Source organism: Atractosteus spatula, chromosome 21 (assembly GCF_055471065.1).
Source record: "Atractosteus spatula isolate fAtrSpa1 chromosome 21, fAtrSpa1.hap1, whole genome shotgun sequence".
Classification (NCBI taxonomy): Eukaryota; Metazoa; Chordata; class Actinopteri; order Semionotiformes; family Lepisosteidae; genus Atractosteus; species Atractosteus spatula.
This window is the reverse complement of record NC_142726.1, coordinates 2233934-2254760: the sequence shown is the minus strand read 5'-3', so window position 1 is coordinate 2254760 and position 20827 is coordinate 2233934. Positions and strand designations below refer to the sequence as shown.

The window sequence follows — 20827 nt, the reverse complement described above, 5'->3', positions numbered from 1 at the left end:
AAACAATGCTTTTTTAACACTGTAGCATTTTCATAAAATATTCGGTGCAAAACCCATTAAAAACCGAGGTGGAAATAGCTCAAGCATGTACCACGCCAGCAGTATGATTTTTATTCCTGATGTGAACCAACCCAGCAGGAGTACGCAAGGGAAAACACCCCCTCTGATGCGTTTTCAAGGTAGATCTACAGCATCTCACCTTCCCGATTAGATCAGAGTGAAATTGTAGATGAACGAGTTCTAGTACGACGTTATCCCAACCATCTGTCAGGGTACAGCACAACTCTGAGGTCAAGCTCAGTTCCCTTTACCTTTTAAATCCATTGTTTCCATTCTTATCAAGGCAATAATGTTGTCATATTGAATTTTCTGAAGTGAATACCAATTGAATATTGATCTTTTCTTAAAGGTGACACCTTAATGGTAAGGTAACAAAAACTCCAAGAGAGTAAATGGTCATGTGTTGCAATTTCACCAACAAGTATTCGATCATGAACTCATTAAAACCTCATTGTCTATGTCCTCTTTTTATAAGAATCTGATATCATCTAATAAGAGACAGAAAGAAGAGGAAAGATTCTTTCAATGCACACATTGTTCAATGACACTGTAAGGGAATTTCCACACACAGAGGTCACACAGAGGTCAGTGGTTTTTCTGCCAGTTTCACCTGTTTCCTGTTCCAACGGTGTCACATCCCAGGTCTTGAATTTTTTACAATTAAGGAAAAGGCTCAGTGAATTAGAATATTACTGCAATTCTCTAAAAACAGCAAACGAAATGCCGAAAATGTTTTTTTAATGTACCATCATTTTAATATAGATGAAGATTTTAAAATCTGTTCAATTTCAGTTACATAACTTCAGAAAATAACTTCCACCTTTCTAGAGGTACTGTCATCACCTATTTTTGTAAAGGTATACGATCACATTTTGTACTTCAGTCTGCAGACTCCAAAATTAAACGTTCAAACATTCAAAATTGTATTTGCAGGGAAAGTTACTCTTATGTGCAGCAGTGGGTCAGCAGTAGAACAATGTGACATAAAACATTCGACGGAATCTAGGTTACATGGCAACTGTGGTCTTCGCAACATCCTCATAGAGGAGACGGGTCACTCTGCACTGCGCTCGCTTCAAGGAACATTGTCATTTCTTTCCTCGAAGGCTTTTAAATCTGTTCAAAGAGACAAGGGGAGAGGGACAGACGGTTTAATTCCAGATTCATTCATTTGTTCCTAGATTGGGGAAAAAAAAACAGTGTTAATCTTCTGGATGTGCAAGGTAAAGTTAACAGCAACCCAGGTGATGACAAGTTACTATACTGACTCTTCTATCATTGCAAAGGCTTGTATAACGTAGGCAGACGCGCTTTGTTTTAAGAGACGGCCTACGTTACTCCTTGCTAACAATCCAGCTCCTGGAGATAGTGCCCGGAACAGGAAATAGGCATCTAGTGGCACAGCGAAGAAACGTCTTCCTGTCAGCTGACTTGCCCGTAAACACACATGCCATCAATCTCATCAGTGGAAAGAAATCAAGTGGTTTCGATTTAAACACCCAATTTACACAAAAGAACAAAACCTTTTCAGCAGCTCCTCGCTCGACAAAGCCCCAGAATCTTTCTCCACATCACTGTCGCTCCCTTCAGAGGCGTCTGTGCTGTCGCTGTCCTCCTCTGCTGGCCTCTTCTTCTGCTTGCCCTTGTGCTTCTGTTTCTTCCGTTTCTTCTTATGCTAAAAAGCCACAGGAAAGACCCCGAGGGGAAAGAAACAACCATGGAAAAGTGCAGAACCATACTTCTTGACAGCCGAACCTGCCCTGAACAGCTTAATGAAGAAGAGAAAACCAGAGATCGGTATTTAAAGAATAAGCAACGTGGCTTACAAACATAATTTGGACATTTGAGGCAAACCTGTTATTTTGTAAAGAAAAACAGGCACCAAGACTGAACCAGATTACTAAACACAACGTAACAACAAAAGCAAAAAGAAAAAAAATTAACTAGCAGAACCACACAACAATAGCCGAGATCCTTTGTTTTCATCTTGAGAATAGATATTTATGTAAGTTGTTTTTACAGCCCTCTTTTCAATTACAAACTTTGTTAGGTCTGATCTTCCAGGCCGTGACCAACACGTGCTGACGTGAACACAGACTAGGGTGGTGTCGATGGCCCAGGAAGTTTTTCAGCATACCTTCTTTCCTTTCTTGTGTTTATGGTCTTTCTTGCCTTTGTGTTTCTCTCTGCTTTTCTTCTTGTGTTTTTCCTCCTTTGCTGAAGGAGGTGTCCAAGAGGAAGCCCCTAGAGGGAAAGAGGAAAGAGGTTTAATACCTCCTAAGAGCTGAATGTTCAGAAGCAGCTGAATATGAGTGGACTGTAGACACACTCCAGATTCAGGTTCCAAATGCTGAAAGCATGCGAAAGGCCACATGCTTACATGCAGGGTGGTTACAAAAACAGGTCCAGGTTGATGAACGCTTGTGAGAGGGCACCCATGCCAACCAATGCAGGGATAAAAGCTGAGAAAACGTCTCCAAAAAGTATTTTAACGCTTGACAAACAGGGAATGTGGGGGGGGGGGGTCACGTTTCATTCTGACAGATTAGGGTTACTATATAAAAACAGAATTGGGAGTCCATGGAAAGTTCCCAACCAGAGACCGAAAAACAAGCTAGTGTGTGCACACTAACTTCTATTCTTGTTACACCCATTGCATGTATATTCCTATATAAATATACAGTATGTAGAGAGGAGGAAAGAGCGCTGGCCTTTAATCTAATTGTCAATTTCTCCATCTAATCCATGTAGTTTGATCGGATCTTCTGTTCGAATGGAGATCCCATACTACCCTTGTAGCCTTCAATACAGTGTGAATGAGGACTACTGACCAGGGGGTAACGGGGGTGGTAGCTTAGGTCCAAATTCCTCATCCTGTGGTCCGCTGTCCTGGGACTGTGCTGAAGATCTAGCAGGAGGGCGGTTTTCCACTGGAGTGGCCTGGATTCCTGCAAGAAAGACGAGAACAGCTACTTCAGCCCGTTTTTATTATTTTTAGCATTTTATTTTCATTTAGGTAAATTCCCTATCGTACTGTACATCAACGCAGAATAAAAGCATCTAGATCCCTCAGACCTTGACACAAAAGCATGACATTATGCAACTTCACACTCTCACAGGCTTCACACATGCTTTTCGGTACCTTGTTCTCTGTGTGAAGATGGCTCTGTTAATCTCAGACCAGGTAATGAGGGAATAGTGCCTGACAAGGGCATCACTGCCTTGACAAGAGCTCGAGAGTCCCTAGGTTGCTTTTCAGTTTCTTGTCCTCTAGGTCCACGCTGCTTCTCGGCTACCTTATTTAGGACCGACTGAGCCTCCCTCAGTCAAGACCTCCTGAGTGCGAGGCGCCACCGTGCCCTCACCAAAACCTCTGCACAAGCACCACCGTAAAAAACTAGTTCTGAGACTAGTCGGACTTTCACCCCAACAAATTACGTTTCAAGATCCCTGATGAAAAAGAAGAAAACAGCTGTTTTATTGTACTTCAGCAGATGCATTTAGAATCCCAGTACACCTTGCTATACCCACTCGATCTAGAACTGCCAATTGTGTGTTTTGCGTGTCTCGTGGCGACAAGCCGCACACAGTGGGGAATGAGGAAGTGTGGGCAGACTCCTCTGTCCCGTCCAACTTTGTCCTTTAACCCGTTAGAAACATCAACAGCCCCGCACCAGAGCTTCGGCACTGAAGTCCGACAGCACCCTGCAGACAGCAGGTGGCGCTGTCACCCCGAGAGCTTTGACTAACCCAGCCTAAGCTCAGCAGGGCTCGGGGCAATCCCGATCCCCGTCACGACCCAGGTTCGAACCCATGACCGCACCAGTCAGACAGACCCAGCTGTGCGTTTCTGAACCACCTGTCGCTCACGGTCAGTTTTTCTTCACCTTGGCTGCCGGGCGGTGGACCAGGAGGAGCAGGGGTCTGGGTCACAGAGCCGGGAGCGCACTCCTCTTGAGGCTCAACCTCATCTTCCTCTTCGTCCTCGTCTTCAGAAGATGATGAAGATTTCTCGTCAGATGAGCTGGCGAAGATAGCCTTAAACAGATCCATCGGGGGTCTGCTCTCCTGCTCCTCCTCTTCCTCCTCTTTCAGCTTAAAAAACAAGATGGAAACTGCTCTCAACATCAAGCTGTATATCCCTAGAAAAAGTGTTCCCCATTGCTGCAAGCAACTGCTTCTTAAGTAAGCACCCAAAGTGTCTTTCAGTACTATCTATCCATTTTCCAACTACTTCATCCAGTTCAGGGTCCCAGTGGAGCAGAAGCCTATCCCAGCAAGGGAGGATGCACGCTGGACCGGATGCCAGTCCGTCACAGGGCACAGACACAGACGCACTTACACCAGGGCCAATTTTACTGCCCAATTAACTATCAGATTGTCCTGAGAGTGTGGGAGGAAACCAGAGCACCCAGAGGTGACCTATGCAAACACATAGAGAACACATAAAACTCCCCACAGACAGCACCTCAGGTCCGAATTTGAACCCAGGGCCCTAGGGCCGAGAGGCATCGATGCTGACCACTACGCCACCAGTCTTTAAAAAAAAAGTCCCATAACTAAACATTCACGTTTAATTAAACATTCTGATAGTATTAACACTGAACTTTTCTTAAACAGAAGTGCAAGAACCATAACTTGCTGAGCTTCAATTGACATGAATCCATTGAAGTCATGAGCGGCCCTGCTCTGTACTCTGCTGAGCAGCAGGCATCACCTGCTCACCGCCTGGGGGTCCGAGGTCTTACCACTTCAGAGTCGGGGTTGCCCGAGCCGGCGGCCCCCGGGGCAGGGCTGGCCTGGACCTCCTTCTCCGCGGTGGCCTGGCTCCGGGCTGCGCTGAGCAGCTCACTGAGGGGGTCTTTGGTCTCGCTGCTCAGGGCGGACACATCCCACCTTGACTTCCTGCCGGGCTGTGGCAGCCTGCCAGAGTCTGCTGCAACACAGGGGCAGAAAGCAGGGGCAAAGAGAGGCTGAGCCGGCACCCCTGCATGTCACTCAACACTTAAAATCTCCTTTTATTGCGTGTAGAATATATCTAATATTACATAACAAAATCTTTTTTTGTGACCTGGCATAAAAACTGCAATAATCTATAAAATGTATTTAGTGCATTTAAGTCTTCATGATGCAATATCTGCAGAAAAGATCTGGGATAGTCCTTCCTGAATTGTTCTACACTCCAGTTCAGAATGTCTGTTTTTCTGCATTCTGGGGCGTCTGTTATTTCATTACTGGGATTCCTCTTTTTTGTTCAGAGAAGACGGATCATTAGACTTGCACAGAACATCAGCTATGTCACCTGGGTTAGTGATGTCATGGACAGACATCCTTCTAAAAATATAGACACCGTTTCAAAAAAGAATGTGGTTTTGCAGAAGAGCCAGGGTATTGTTTTCTTAAAGCAGAATCTGTGTCTACTTTAAAGGATGCATATAAAATTACGTGGAAAAATTAGATTAAAAAAAAAACATGTGGATACCAATATATTTAAACTCAGACCTGAGGACCATTAATTACACACTAAACAACACCATTCCACTGGGAAAAGGCAAGAAAGAAAGCTGCTATCAAGTAGTTTTGGACAGGTCATAGGATGGGATTAGAATAATTAACTTGACATTGGCAGTAGCTGTTTCCTCATCTTTGTCTTAACGGTTGAAGGCGCGAGAGCAGAGCGCAGCAGGACACGTACCCTGCAATGGGCCAGACGCAGGCTGTGCTGGCGCATCTGGTGCTGCTCCCCTGGCCGCAGGGAGGCTGCTCTCCGTCACCGTCAGAAAATTGAACACAGAGAATTTGTCTCTCTTGACCTTGGGGAGACCGACGATTCCCGACCTGAGAGGCAATCAGGAAACAGAAATGATTGAAAGAAACAACATTCTGGTTGTTGTTCCCTGAAATTTACATTTAATTTACATTTTACAGTGCCTTCACAAGGCAGGGACTTTGCTACCAAACATTTTTCCTTAAGCATGCAACACTCACAACACTGTTACTGCCTGTCACAGTTCTGCTGTTGTTTACATCAACTATAACAGAAGTAAATCACTTGTGAGTGTGGGTAATTCATTACAACTTTCCTCATCTCTGATACTGTATATATTAACAAGAACATATGTTACAAGTAAGCAAAGCTGAAATTCAGCAGATGTGAATTCATTTGTTTTGTACCCAAACACAGACTGTGATAAGAAGGCACCGTGCTCCCTAAAGGCAATCGGGACAGCAGGCTTTGTTTACATACCCAGGGTAAGGGTCAGGAATGTTAAATCTCCTGCAGAGCAGTTTATCAGGGTGCCACTCAAATGTATCTCTCGTCAGCTTCCCAAACATTTTCATCTTCACTGCCGCCTCTTTATCACTGGCGTCGTTCTGGAGAAAAAGCTCATTAATATAAGCAGAACTTGCGCATCTCCATCTTGATACTCTCAACACACCACACTGCAAGGCAACAGTAGGTGGAAAATCCTGTCTGGGCTCAGATGTGTCAGATGTGTCAAAGGCTCTCAGGCTGTGCTACAGGATACCAACACTGAAACTACATGTCAGTCACGCCTCTCCAACACTGAAACTGCAGGAAAAGCTTTGCACACTGAAATTCCAGAGCCGTGTTACTGGGAGAAGGGTAGTTGCCTTTAGGAGTCCGGGGCAGCAGACTGTCTTTGGGATGTGTGTGAAACAAGGCTGGAATCTGGAATCCCAGAAACCCCTAAATGTAAGGAACCGTTTTTAGTTGGAAACCTTCGTGGGGGCAGCAGAGGTGGAGATCTGCACCACCACAGAGCCCGAGACTTTCCACACCAAGGGCGTGGGCGGGAACAGCGCCGCGGCGAGCGCACCTCCTGATCGCGCTGGACCTCCACCGTGTCCGAGTCATCCTCCTGCCGCCCCCGGGTGAACCTGCACGCCAGGGTGGAGCTGGAGGGCTTGTAGAGCATGGCGGCCCGGACGAACTCGTCCCGCTCCCGGCCCCGCTCCCACTCCGTCATGCGGGGGTCCAGGCTGGAATCCAGCGCATCTGGAGGGCAACAGCACAAGCGGCCCTTCAGCCACGCTCCTTCCAGACACACGCTGGTGGAGGTGAAGTTAAGGGACTGCTGGCATCCTTATTTCTCACATCATATCCAGGTGGGGCTGCACACTGGTGGTGGGGGTGGAGGGGATCCCCATTATCTGTAAAGTGCTTTGAGTGGAGTGTCCAGAAAAGCGCTATGCAAGATTAAGGACCATTATTATACTGGGGAATGTCTCTGAGGTCTGTGGGCTCTTAGGTCAGCAGCGCCTGCTGGAGGCACAGCTCATCCCTGATCTGAGCTCCCCCGCAAAATCTTCAACTCTGGGCACCTAAGAGCAGCACCTGAGCGGAACTAATCTCCTTGTGAAAAAAGTGGGGGTTAATTCCATACAAAACCCACTAACCTCCATAGTTTTTACTGCAGTCTGCTGAAACTAAGGCTTAATATATTTTCCTATGCCAAGGGCTTCCACCTACATTCATTATTCACTGTCTTCTTTACTGCAACAGCTGAACCGACATCACAATTCAGATAATCTGTCTGTGAATAAGCATTAAAAACTGCCTTTGCATAACACGGGCTGCAGTAAACTGGCGCAACCTACAGATTTCATAAACCCAGTGCCTCCCTCACACAGCCAGGAAAATATCGGTTCACAGATGCCGTAGTCTTGTACCGTGAAACTGACCACAAAGAAAACTAACTTTGGGCCTGTTAATATGGCAACCTGTAGCCACAAACCCATGTATACTGCATACATGCTTTTTAATAATAAATGTCTACATTAACACAATGATGAACCCCTGAATGGTGCTGACTGAAAAGGCAGTGTCACCTTTTTGGCCGTTTTTCAGCTTGGTGATGTAGTCGTCGTAACGCGCCTGCTTCTCGGGGTTTTGCTCGAAGGGCCGGAAGGCGGTGCGGGAGTCCGCCGTGACGCCGTGCCAGGCGCCGAGGGCCTGCTCAGCGCCCGCTGGCAGGGAGAGGCCAGAGAGGGCCTTCTCAGCGCCCGCTGGCAGGGAGAGGCCAGAGAGGGCCTTGTCAGCGCCCGCTGGCAGGGAGAGGCCAGAGAGGGCCTGCTGGGACGGGGCCATGGAGGCTGTCTTCCCCTCTGCCGCCTGCCGGATCCCTGCCAAGCGCTCCTTGTCTCGGCTGTCCAGGAGGTCAAAGACAGAGCTGGGGCCTGAGGACAGGGCAAAAGAAACGTAACAAGCCCTGATGGTGCAGACTGAAAGAGAGAGACCTGAGCTGCATATCTCAGGCTGGTTACCAGATTTCTAATGACTCAAGCTAGTTATTTAGCACCACATACTGTACATAGCTTTTTTCTCAAACGCAATTTACCATGATGGAAGACTGAGAGCAAATCAAGCAAAGACATCGAGAGCTTTGATGGTGGTTTACAGGTGCAGGCAAAGAGTGTGGGAACATACTGTAATGAGAACTGCCACTTGAACACAGTCAGCTGTTGTTTAGCTGCTTGCACTGCTCAAGCAATCACATTTTAGAATTCACACAATCACTGAATCACAGAATCACACAAACGACCATCTTCAACATCGCTCTAGGGTACAAAGCTGCTATCTGACCCGAGTAGGAACACCTGCCTTATTCAATCTTTTTTTTTCGCATGTGTACAATATGACAAAACACAGCAAGAACAGCACATTGTCCTCATCTCTCACACTACAATATCAATCGCATGGTAAGGGTTGGGACAAGAGATAAGTTAAAAAAATGTGAAACCAGTCTTTGAGTCTTTGATTGCATCCTTTCTGTATTAAGCCTGAGAAAATGCACTATATGTGAAAAGAAAATCCCTCATTCTACGAATTTATGCACTGTTTTTACCTCAATAAAACTTAACATTTCAAATGCTACAATAGAATGCTTTTCTCTACCAAATTACAACTCATTACAAAAATTCTACTCCCATACATCCTAAATATGTAGTGAAGAAAGACATTTGGTACCTACGTGTATTGGATCTGATCCTGTTTTTAGCTAAGGAAATTCCCGGAAAAGTAAGCTACAAATGACTGTGGCATGTGAACGCACACTGAGGAAGAAACAACATCATTCTTCCTCACAACCAATGCCTTGGCTGTCTCAATAATCACGAAACATACTGTGAGGCTGAGCCAGCAATAGCGATACCATCTCCAAACACAGCTGTGTACTGGTGATTAAAACCTGTTTCAAGAAACAGTCTGGGATAATTAACTTTGATGATTTTCTAATTATCATTCTGAATTCATGCATATTAAATATTTATCTCTATTTAACAGAATTAAATTGATCCATAAGTGGTATAATAGGGTTATCAGTATAAATGTATAAAAATAATCACTCCTTAAGAGTTAAGTCTTCTTGTTTGTTAATATCATTGTATGACATTCTAATAACTGATTAATAACATGAAATATGCTTTGTCTACGAAAAGAAAACAGCTTATAGAGTGAAAGAAGAATGCAGAAAGTACTTCATTAAAACATCAACATGTCCTTTTTTAAAGGAAACCACCTTTTTATGGTGATTTATGGCAATGGGAACTCAAATAACCACATTCTCAACCGGAAAACAAGCATACATCCCATTGGTTCTGCTGTCATTAAATTCAGAATCTGTGGACATTTGAAATGCATGATTACATTTATCAGATGCCCAGAAAGAGAGCTCACACAAAGTATTTCTCTAGCAATTTGGAAACCCAGACAGTATATGTGCTTTTTTCTGCTTTCAAAGGTACATCATAGATCAGCAAAAAGCAGGTTTCAAGGAAGGCTCAGTGAGCTAACCTGGGTCGCCATGGTGACCTTATAGATCATGGGTGGTCAAATAGTTTCTTTTAAATTATCATTTCACCAGATAACATAATCCATTAAAGAGTTATCTAACTGGTGCTGACAGACTCCATTGAAGAGGGTTCTTCAGAAGAGCTTCACACCCCCTCGCCCACCAGGGGTCCTTTCAAACAGTGAAATCTGCTGACAGTGAGATTAGACACTGAGCTGCAGGTTTCCAACTGATGATAAAAACCGCAGCGACCCTGCGACCCTCCTGCCCCCCCACTAGAGACAGCCTCACTCTCACTCTCTCGCACTGGAGCTGCTCCGGGATTTCACCAAATTTACACTCCAACCGCAGGACATTTATCGATTCGTCAGAGCACTAGCTCTGTTACAGTACTAGCTAACTGCTCCTTCGGTCTCTACTGGGAAGAGCTGTTGCAAAACAAACCTTTCAAAACAGGTCGAAAGAAACTAGCCTTCAGTAATGTTGAGCTCTGTGTGTGCACCTGACTGCACCTACTAACATCAAATTAATCGGTGTGTGCCGAATTCAGATAGTTGTGTAATCAGCAATGGTTGTTCAGACTCTGTAAAATAACTACACCACTGGGGAGACATTCACAATACAGCAGCACTGAAGCAGCTATTAACCCCGCTAGAAAAATAATTGTGGCCGAACAGAGAGCAAAGAGAGGCTCGGTGCTCATGCATCTGCAAACAATGAGGTTTCAGTTCGGCTGCTGTTGAAAACCATGGGGTGTGTCACACCAGCCAGAGCACCAGCAGGGCTGGGGAAGGGTGAATGCTCATACCCAGCAGCCATATCACCCTGCAACTCACCACTGGCAGCCCACTGAAGCTCAGCAGGTGTGAGCCTGGTCAGTACCTGGATGGGAGACTCCTGCGAAAAACTAAGGTTGCTGCTGGAAGAGGTGTTAGTGGGGCCAGCAGGGGGTGCTCACCCTGCAGTCTGTGTGGGTCCTAATGCCCCAGTATAGTGACGGGGACACTATAATGTAAAAAGGCACCGTCCTTTGGATGAGATGTAAAACCGAGGTCCTGACTCTCTGTGGTCATTAAAAATCCCAGGACGTTTCTCGGAAAAGAGTAGGGGTGTTACCCTGGCATCCTGGCCAAATTTCCCATTGGCCCTTACCAATCATGGCCTCCTAATAATCCCCATCTCTGAACTGGCTTCATCACTCTGCTCTCCTCCCCACTGAGAGCCTGTGTGTGGGGAGCAGACTGGTGCATCATCCAGGTGGGGCTGCACACTGGTGGTGGTGGAGGGGGTCCCCATTACCTATAAAGCGCTTTGAGTGGAGTTTCCAGAAATTAGCTAAATAAGTGTAAGCTTATTTAGATGAATAAATAATTATTCATCTCACACATACAAATGGACAGAAAGCTGAGGTCTGTCATTTGTGCTGAATCGAGCAGCGCAGCACAGCTCACTGAATGGAGCACTGGGAAAGGCGAGATCCGATTGAAAGAGGTGGACAGACACTTCCCATACTCACATGGGAGCTGCCCTGCAGGAAGGTAACACCAGAGGTGGGAATTCCCCCGGAAACGAATAAAAATAAAAAAAAAACAGCAGTGGAAACGAGTGCAAACTGAGCAAGTCTCTCCCAACAGCGGGAGAAGAAGCGAATGTCCGCACTTGCCGAGAAGGACCTAAAACGGCTCCACCCACCTTGAAGCGCCGACTCCCCCAGGAGCTCCCGTCTCCGGGCCGCGTCGAGCTCATGCCGCCCCTTCTCCTGGGCGCCCTGGCACACCTGCCCGGTGGAGGCCTGCAGCGCCTGCACCACCTGAGGGCTGGCGCTGGACACGTCCAGGACGGGCCGGAAGACATGGACGGGCCGGAAGTCCCTGGGGAGGTCCGGAGGAGGGTACGTCTGGGGCGCGGGGAAAGAGAAGCACAGGGGCCAGAGGGTTGAGAGATGAGCTGAGCGGGAAGACGCTTCACGAATTTACAGATGAACACGGTCTAACCCAGTGTCATCTGCTGAGACTTGGTCACAGAGGTCCTGCGTTCCCCACACCTGCAGTCACCTGTGTTGTCTTCACCTGAATGTTACCTCTGACCTCTCATCTAAAACGTAGCTATAACAACCTGAAGGATCAGCAAGCTGGATATACGGAAGTACAGCTAATACTAGAACCCAGAGGCTGTGCAGGCAGATGTGAAACACCTGGTCAGCACTGAGCCACAGGTCACTCTGTTTATCTCATCTCTCTCGAAGAAAGGGATACAAGCATTAAAAGAGACGGCAAAAACAATGAAGAGAATGTGATACGGAAAATATAAATTAAGATATAGAAGTTATTCCTGGCTCTTTAAGCTACCGTTATCTCTACCAGAAGCCTGATTTGCAAAGTCATGGTTAACCACTTTAAACCACTACCGAATTTCAGGCAATACTTTCAGCAGGAGTGAAAAATAGCCTAAAACAACTGTAGGATACTGGTGTGCAAACACGCTCACACTCACAGCTACACCTCCAAACACAGTGCAGTGTTGCAGATAAGACAGGATTTACACCATTCTGGTAGGGTGCTAAAATTGTCAAGCTGGCTAGGAATTACTACCTCATATTTACACACATCATGCTTTAATTACACTCCACAGGGATGGGATTCTCAGCAGAGAATGGAGATTGAGACTATGAAACAAAAGAGAAGGCGACAGCCCTGATCAGTGGCATTTAAAAGCCTTCAAATCTTCAGGAGATTAGCATTCAATTCTCCTACTGATGACACAATAAAGCAAACATTTACAGGAAAACAAACCAGGAAGTGAAAAACCTACCGGTTTGGAAGGCTCAGGTTGTGAAGCCAAAGTGAAGCCATCCAAAATTTTACCCACGTAAGTAACATCTTTATGAGATCCTGCAAGGAACAACCCAACAAAACGACACATTGATTTTTGACAGCCTTCTCTCTGAGCAAAGCACCACCTTCACCCAATCCGCTACTTTCATAATAGCAGAAGACCCAAATCTATGAGTAAAAGAAAAATTATATTTCAGATTGGACTTTTGAAGAAAGTAGGAAACATCTGTCACCCCAGCTCTGAAAACCGGGTGCAACTCAGGGTTAATTCTCAACATTACATTTTTTAGAGTAAATTAGTTCCTGCAAATCTCCTGATTTTATAAGGCTAAGAAAACTAAAGCGGTAAAATAAAGATTAGTTCTGAAATCCTCTTTTAGAGACTGACAGTGTGATATGCAGAACTAGCCAAGAACAGACATTTATTGAAAGAATGGGCCATTTCTGTTCAGTAATATTATGTCTCAGCACCTGTTCCATGAGAGCATTATCATCCTCTTCTAGTGGTGTGACAATAAACTTATTCTTAAGAGTGCTGCATCTGGGAATTGTTTGTTAAAGCCAGACACAATGGGTTCTATTTAACTGACCTAAATAGGAAGAGATCTCATTTCCCTGCTACTTTCGAATTTAACTGAAATAGAGAAGATCTCTGCCTCATAACAGCATGAAACAGAAGGCCTTTAACAGCTTTTGTCATTCTTTTTAGTTGCTAACACAATCGTTCTTTATAAAACTAGAGATGTTGGAAAAAAATGTCCATGTTTAGTGAATGGAATGCATATTAATTTCAGGAGGGACAACAATTTCCTGTGCGTATTAAAGCATCTTCCCCTGATCTATTCCAAGTGCAGAAATATTTGTCCGTTCATACCCTTTTTCTTCCCGGTGTATTCCTGTGGTGCCGTCCAGCCAAACAGCCCGTCTCCTGTCTCTTCTCTAATCACGCTGTCGTAGCAGTTGAGGGAGTCGCTGTGATAGATGTCATCGTCCTCCTCCTCCAGAGCGCCCACCCCAAACGCCTGGGCATTCAATACACACAACCGTAGCAGGAGGGTGAGAGGACTGTCAAACCTGGCTCTATCATACATCTCTGAGCTCCTCCATGTTCACACTCCCTCCTGTAGGCTCCGTCAGCTGAGGATTTATGACTAAATCTGTCATAAAAAATCTCCTTTCTCTGCAAGTGTATTGCATTTGACTGTTTCTATATGTTCACATTTTGATATAATTACATTTTATGAGCATTTTCAAGAAAACCTAAAGTACTGTTCAACACAGAGAATTAAATTTAAGAAAATCACAGCTAAATGACCTAGTAGAACTAAAAGTTTACAGCAAATATGTTGATGTCGCAGTGTCTCTAACAGATCTGGGCTATGGATTTCACAAACTCAAAACGCGAGAAGCCTCAATCACCCACTGTTAGAAGACTGGTCACCAGCAGGATCTGCTCTCAGATTTCGTCTCAGATAGAGTTCGACTACACTACTGAAATAAATCTTAAACTAAGATAACCTGGAACTGGACCATTCAATGCCTTATAGAAAAAAAATTACACTAATTTCACCAGGAGCCATTGCAATTCTGAGGAGGGGAGTTATGCATTGATGCAGAGTACTTTTAGTTAGAAGAAACCAGAGAACTCTGAACTTAAAACATACCACAGGCCATGGGAGTAGTCTAATCATGATTAAGTATTGCATCTATCAATGTATTGCTTCAGACATTCAAAGAAAAGGTCATGCATTCAAACATACAGAAAGGTGGCAACAGTAAATCCACCCAGGCCAGAGAATAACCTTAGATAGGATACAAAGGCTTCAACTTATTCCTGGATGCAAGCGTCCAAACACAGGGAGTGTCTGAAGCAACAATGCATTGCTTCAGTATTTTCTGAAGCCAATAAAAACAAAAAAAACAAAACCTATGGGTCTTTAGAGTCCTACCTGTCCCGATACCCCGACTCTCCTGTTGTGTCTCGGCCTGTCCTGCCCCAGCAGGCTGCTCATCCGGTCGGAGCCCAGAGAGAAGAGGTCAATGTGCCCCCTTCCAGAGCTGCCCAGCAGGGCCTGCTGCGGGTTCAGCCCACGGTACCCCAGCCCATGGAGGTCATCTTTGGAGGTGAAGTCAATGGGGGTGACATCTTTCGGAGCAAAAGTCACATTTTCAGGAGCATAATCATCTTCTTCACCCTGTCAAGCAGCAAACACAAAAATTGCAGGGATAAGTGGCAGCCTACATCTTGCCCAAGGTTAATCAAGAGACATATCTCGCCTCAAGGGACCGTGCTCCGGGGAAAGTGAGCTGTTGTTTCTTTGCCAAACATCGACGAAAAGTAAGATAACACCTGAACAACATGTTGTGCAGTAGAAAATGGACAAACCCACCCTCGTTATTGACCATGGCTTTCAGCCTAAGAACCAGTGCCTAAAACACAAATAGAAGCAGTGGACAAGTGTGTACTGTGAATTTGAATGAAACAATATAACACTTAGTTTTAAAAACTGTAACTGAGTAGAACTGGTCTGTCATGAGGAAATTCCAGGTTTACATCAGTATGGTACTGCTTAGGACAAAATAAATGAAAATTCTGTAGTCTCATGACAGCAGTGCTTCAGGTCTAACACAGAACCCATGAGTTACCTCGGAGTTGTCTAAAGTGTCCGGTGGCAAAGCACATCCGTAGATTTTCACACCAGGATCTGTAACAACCACAAACAAAACCTGATGTAACTTTTTTGAAAGAACAAATAGATGCTCACCTTGCAAAAGCGAATGGCAGAACAATAGTGTAATCCAATACAGGACAGGAGCAACAACACAAACAGCAGAAATTACTCATTCAGGTATACAAGGCCATCTTATAATTTATATGGACGCGCTACAGGAGTAATTACTGATAAGACTTTCTGTCATGTTGACCCAAATGATTTGGCTTCCCTCTTCTCCATGTTTGTGTTGAATTCTATGACAAAATAACCATTTTAAAAAATAAAACATTGGACAGAAAACTGTTAAGAACTGTAGGAAACTTTCCATAAAGGGTCATTCAAATGGGCTGATTTTCTCTTAAAAAGTTACAGAATGAGATACAGACAGACCAAATTCCAAGTAATTGTACCCTTTTTTTGGTTGAGACATGGGCCCTTTAAAAATCTGACTCATGACTCCCAAGCCTGAAGTGACTTTATCTAAAAGTCTTTTAAACAGTGGTTAAAACCCATAATTAGATCCACCTTGCTGGTGAAGCGTATCATTTTTTCAATAGTCATACCAGACTCCAACAAAGTCACAGAGAAATTAAACTGCAATCATGGTCTTAAGTATTAGTTTCTCAAGAAGAGATGGTTCTGACCTTTGGTTCACTTTACATGTAATGACCCTACGGTGAAATATCTTCAAACCCTTGCCTTAACCTTACCTGCCCAGCACAACAAGTTCTAAAACAGGTCCCACGTTTGACAGTTCCCTAAGAGAACATACCTTTTTGTTCAGTAATACCCTTTGGGTGTAAGTACTGCAGAAGCAGCTAAATTAATGACACCCAGTAACAGCTTGGGCTTTTTTGTTTCCTCTTGGCTCTTGAAAATCACCTAAAAAAATTTAGCAGCTTACCGGCCCCCTGCTTCCGAGTTTTCCTCTTTACCCTGGGTCCCACTCCCTGACCCTCTTTCCAGCCCATTTTCCTCAGTAGCTCAAACCCAATCGATGTCCTAGGAGGAAAAGAGCATCAGAAGAATAAAACGCAGGAATTAAAGACGCTGTCTCGTGCGTTCGTCTGTTTGGCAGCTGTGACCTGCCACACGGAACCAGGGCGAAAGCCCTCTGAGTGGCAGCAGGGCCCTACTGGCCAACGTCTGGGCCAGGCAGAGTCCGCAGCTCACCTGGCAGGAGTGATCAGGTCCTCCAGAAGTGTGTCTCCAGGGATGGGACCAGCCATCGAGGCCACAGCTCGCGCCTTGTCCCGGATTTCATCCTTCTTGCTGGAAGAAAAGTCGTCTGTGGTGGTGATCTCCCTGGATGCTATCCCGTGCTCGCTTAGGTCCTATGGCACACCAAAAACAAAAACACTGAATAGTTCCGCAGATTGCACAGGGAAAACCAAGGGAACAAACGTCACTTGTGGTGCACTTGCTCCCTTCTTCTTGAATGGTCAATCCTAATGTCAGTCACGGCCAAGGCAGGCCAGTGCCATCTCATCGCCCTTTTCGGCCTGAACTGAAACACGTTCTGCCACAGCCAGTGTCACAAGACCTTTTTAGTATTTTTCACTTCTTTGACCCTGTAATTTGGAATCGGTTGGAGATTTCAAACTACACAGGTCTAAAGAAAATGGAATCAGCTTCACCTTTGGCTGAGGCTCACACAGCATACAGGTGTCCCACCCTCTTACAGGCTCACAAACCTCACACAGCATACAGGTGTCCCACCCCCTTACAGGCTCACACACCTCACACAGCATACAGGTGTCCCACTCACTTATAGGCTCACACACCTCACACAGCATACAGGTGTCTCACCCTCTTACAGGCTCACACACCTCACACAGCATACAGGTGTCCCACTCACTTATAGGCTCACACACCTCACACAGCATACAGGTGTCCCACTCACTTACAGGCTCACACACCTCACACAGCATACAGGTGTCCCACCCCCTTACAGGCTCACACACCTCACACAGCATACAGGTGTCCCACTCACTTATAGGCTCACACACCTCACACAGCATACAGGTGTCCCACCCTCTTACAGGCTCACACACCTCACACAGCATACAGGTGTCTCACCCTCTTACAGGCTCACACACCTCACACAGCATACAGGTGTCCCACCCTCTTACAGGCTCACACACCTCACACAGCATACAGGTGTCCCACCCCCTTACAGGCTCACACACCTCACACAGCATACAGGTGTCCCACCCTCTTACAGGCTCACACACCTCACACAGCATACAGGTGTCCCAGTCACTTACAGGCTCACACACCTCACACAGCATACAGGTGTCCCACTCACTTACAGGCTCACACACCTCACACAGCATACAGGTGTCCCACCCTCTTACAGGCTCACACACCTCACACAGCATACAGGTGTCCCACCCTCTTACAGGCTCACACACCTCACACAGCATACAGGTGTCCCACCCTCTTACAGGCTCACACACCTCACACAGCATACAGGTGTCCCACCCTCTTACAGGCTCACACACCTCACACAGCATACAGGTGTCCCACCCTCTTACAGGCTCACACACCTCCCCTTACAGGCTCACACACCTCACACAGCATACAGGTGTCCCACTCACTTACAGGCTCACACACCTCACGCAGCATACAGGTGTCCCACTCACTTACAGGCTCACACACCTCCCCTTACAGGCTCACACACCTCACACAGCATTTCTACAGAAGTGATGCGATTACCTCTTCATCCATGAAATCTTCAGGTCTCAGCAGCTGTCTGTCTGCCTTCTGCTGGCGTGATGAAACGAATGTGGAAGGTGTCCATCCTAAAAAAAAGGGAGGTGTTTTATGAAAACATGCAATTCAGAAATGGTACAAATGGCATTCTGCCATTTCCATCTACTTATACACTGCAGACACAAAGTAAAAAGATCTGTTTTAAAAGACAGAAGTGTAACTTGAACCATGTTAAAATTCAGCACCACGTGTGTGTTACATTAAGGTTGTTTTGCTTGCACTCCAGGAATACCATGGTTATTCCAGATGAGATCTTTCTTGGATTAATTAACTACTAACTATCAAACAAAAAACATTGACCGATTGGTCTCCTCTGGTTTGTGACCATTCCTCTGTTCTTGTGATCCTACAAGACCAGGATTGAGAATCACTACTGCACATTAAAAACTTTATTCCAATAGAGCAGGCAGCCTCGACATCTTCAACCACAGAAGGCCTGGAGCAAATAGACTATGATCAACTAAATCGTGGTATTCAAATAAGTAATTTAGAGATCATTTGTAACAAAAACTGAAATATCCAATTCAAGGCTTCAGGGACCAGAATTCCCTTCAGAATGCCCTTCATTCAAACAAAGCTTACTTTAACAAGTGTTACTAATATTTAAATAACAAACAAATAACTGGATTGGGGCTCTTCAGAACCAGGACAAGAGACCCTTATAAATAAGAATACGATGATGACGATTGGGGGGGGGGGGGGGGGATTTTGGATGCTGGAGGGGCGGATTTCCTTGTTTTTTGTGTTTTGACACTGTAAACGTCTCAATATTTGTTCCCAAAACAGAACAAAGTATCCCCGACGTCACAAAAGCCACAAAACTCACATCTTTGTAAGCATTTAAATAACATTTTAATAATAGTCATTAACCACTCCAAGAAAGGGACTGATTTTAATTCGGAATCTGAACACAGCTGCCCTCTTGGTTTCAAACCCAGTGGAGGGACAACTGTGGTTAGACTGTAGGCGGTTATTGACACGAGTGTTTGTCCGAAACACCTGCCCCTACTCCAGGAAATATTCCCACACCTTCTTTTGACCCCACGGTGTTGAAGTAACCGGCGGAGAAGCCTCCAGTAAAAGCTCCGTGGAAGCGCTTGTATCGTCCCCTCTCGTCCTTGACCGTCTGCTCCTGAATGGGCACCGGCTTCCTGATGGCTCCATCTGCCCGGGGGGAAAAGGTCGTCAGCACAGTACGGACACAGTCTCCAAACAGCTTCTTCTGTTTCCCTTGTGCGGATCATCCTCAAATCAAACCCATTCAGTTTCTTTGTTTTTCCAGCCAAGAAAGGCCATATAACAAGATGAAGCAGCACTATTTCAGAATTCTAATTTTAATAGAAATCAACGCAGACTGACAATAACATGATAATCAAAATGTTAATCCATTTAACCATTATGCATTATAAATTGTTAAGGAAATAATCACTGGATTGAGTTCTGCTGAGCAATGCTGTTAAATGTTGTTATGTATCATGGAATTGCTGTGTTGCTGTATTGTATTATTGTCATGTTATGAACTCCTGATATGGAAGAGAAAATACGTTAGGGGCAATAAAGGTTAATGTAATCACTACAGGAATTCACGCTGAAAAGCAGCTTATTCACAACATTAGCACCTTGACTTCCATTAACCTTTATTAATATTGAAGAATACAGTGTCCCTTCTGCAGTTTATAATAATCTGCCTTTCAAAGTGTATACTCTGTACTTTGTATTTTATGCCTTAAATAACAGATACAGCAGTTCGTACGAGGCATGCTAGAGGCACCCACTGTTTTCTCTAGGCCCAGATTAAACGCCATCATACAGCTTCTGTTAATATTTTATTTATTGTGTGATAACATCTGGGTCGGAAAATACATATTAATCAACAATGTAAGTTAAAAATGTGCAGTTCGTGTACAGCATAAAACTAACCAGATACTACTTTTGAACGATGACAAAGATGTCCCCTCAAATGATTTTAAATACTATGCTTTTGGAAACGAAGCAAGCACTAGTAAAATGATGAACGGTCAATAGAAACGACGAGTCTGATATTTTATACCTCGTCTTGACTGTGGTTTTTAAAAATGTTTATAAAGAACATCACGACTACGTGAACCGCTAGAAATTTAACTGACTTGCTGCTCCAAACATTTAGAGGCCTACACGAGTCAACAAACTAAAAAACGAATCTACGTGCTTATTATAGTCACAATTAAGCAAAAAGAAACAAGATTATGTTATATTTACCTTCTTCAAAGGGCTCTAAAGGAGTTCCGTAAGAGACAAAATCCTCCTCACTGTCACTACCAGAGGCTGCCATGTTTACACTACTACAACTACGGTGTCCGGTCTAGGTCAAACACGTTTCTGCAAACACCGGCGTTCAAAGACTTTTTTCAAATCATAGTGCGTTGCAGTTAGCTCTTGTATTAACCAGAACATATTGCAATATTTTTTTATTGACATTTTATTTTTCAGAATTAAAAATGTAAAGTGATGTAAGGCAATGGCTTAATAAGTACAGCATTGAATTATTTAGAGGTGTGCAGTGTAATAGTAAAGAAACACAATAGTAAATAATTTTTTTCAGTATGTTTTGGATTGTGTATCATAAATGTGTGTGTTCATCTTAAAACAT

The 20827-nt window shown here is 44.7% G+C and overlaps 1 protein-coding gene across 3 annotated transcripts; it reads right to left on the bottom strand.

Moving 5' to 3' along the window:
• Window positions 1-791: 791 nt before the first annotated feature.
• On the bottom strand, window positions 792-20526 carry gpatch1 (G patch domain containing 1). Of its 3 annotated transcripts, none has more exons than XM_088939124.1 (20): window positions 20437-20526; window positions 19228-19362; window positions 18142-18227; window positions 16597-16757; window positions 16328-16425; window positions 15356-15414; window positions 14659-14904; window positions 13584-13731; window positions 12687-12766; window positions 11568-11772; window positions 7915-8262; window positions 6903-7081; window positions 6308-6435; window positions 5756-5898; window positions 4809-4996; window positions 3931-4155; window positions 2892-3008; window positions 2198-2304; window positions 1584-1735; window positions 792-1176 (listed from the first exon to the last, which is right to left on the bottom strand). In XM_088939124.1, the coding sequence occupies exons 1-19, from the start codon at window positions 20507-20509 to the stop codon at window positions 1588-1590; spliced, it is 2874 nt and encodes a 957-aa protein (XP_088795250.1). In that variant the 5' UTR covers window positions 20510-20526; the 3' UTR covers window positions 792-1176; window positions 1584-1587. The 3 variants fall into 3 exon arrangements, with proteins under 3 accessions (XP_088795250.1, XP_088795248.1, XP_088795249.1); XM_088939122.1 differs by having other exon boundaries at window positions 3948-4155; XM_088939123.1 differs by having other exon boundaries at window positions 3948-4155; window positions 4809-4993.
• Window positions 20527-20827: the final 301 nt, after the last annotated feature.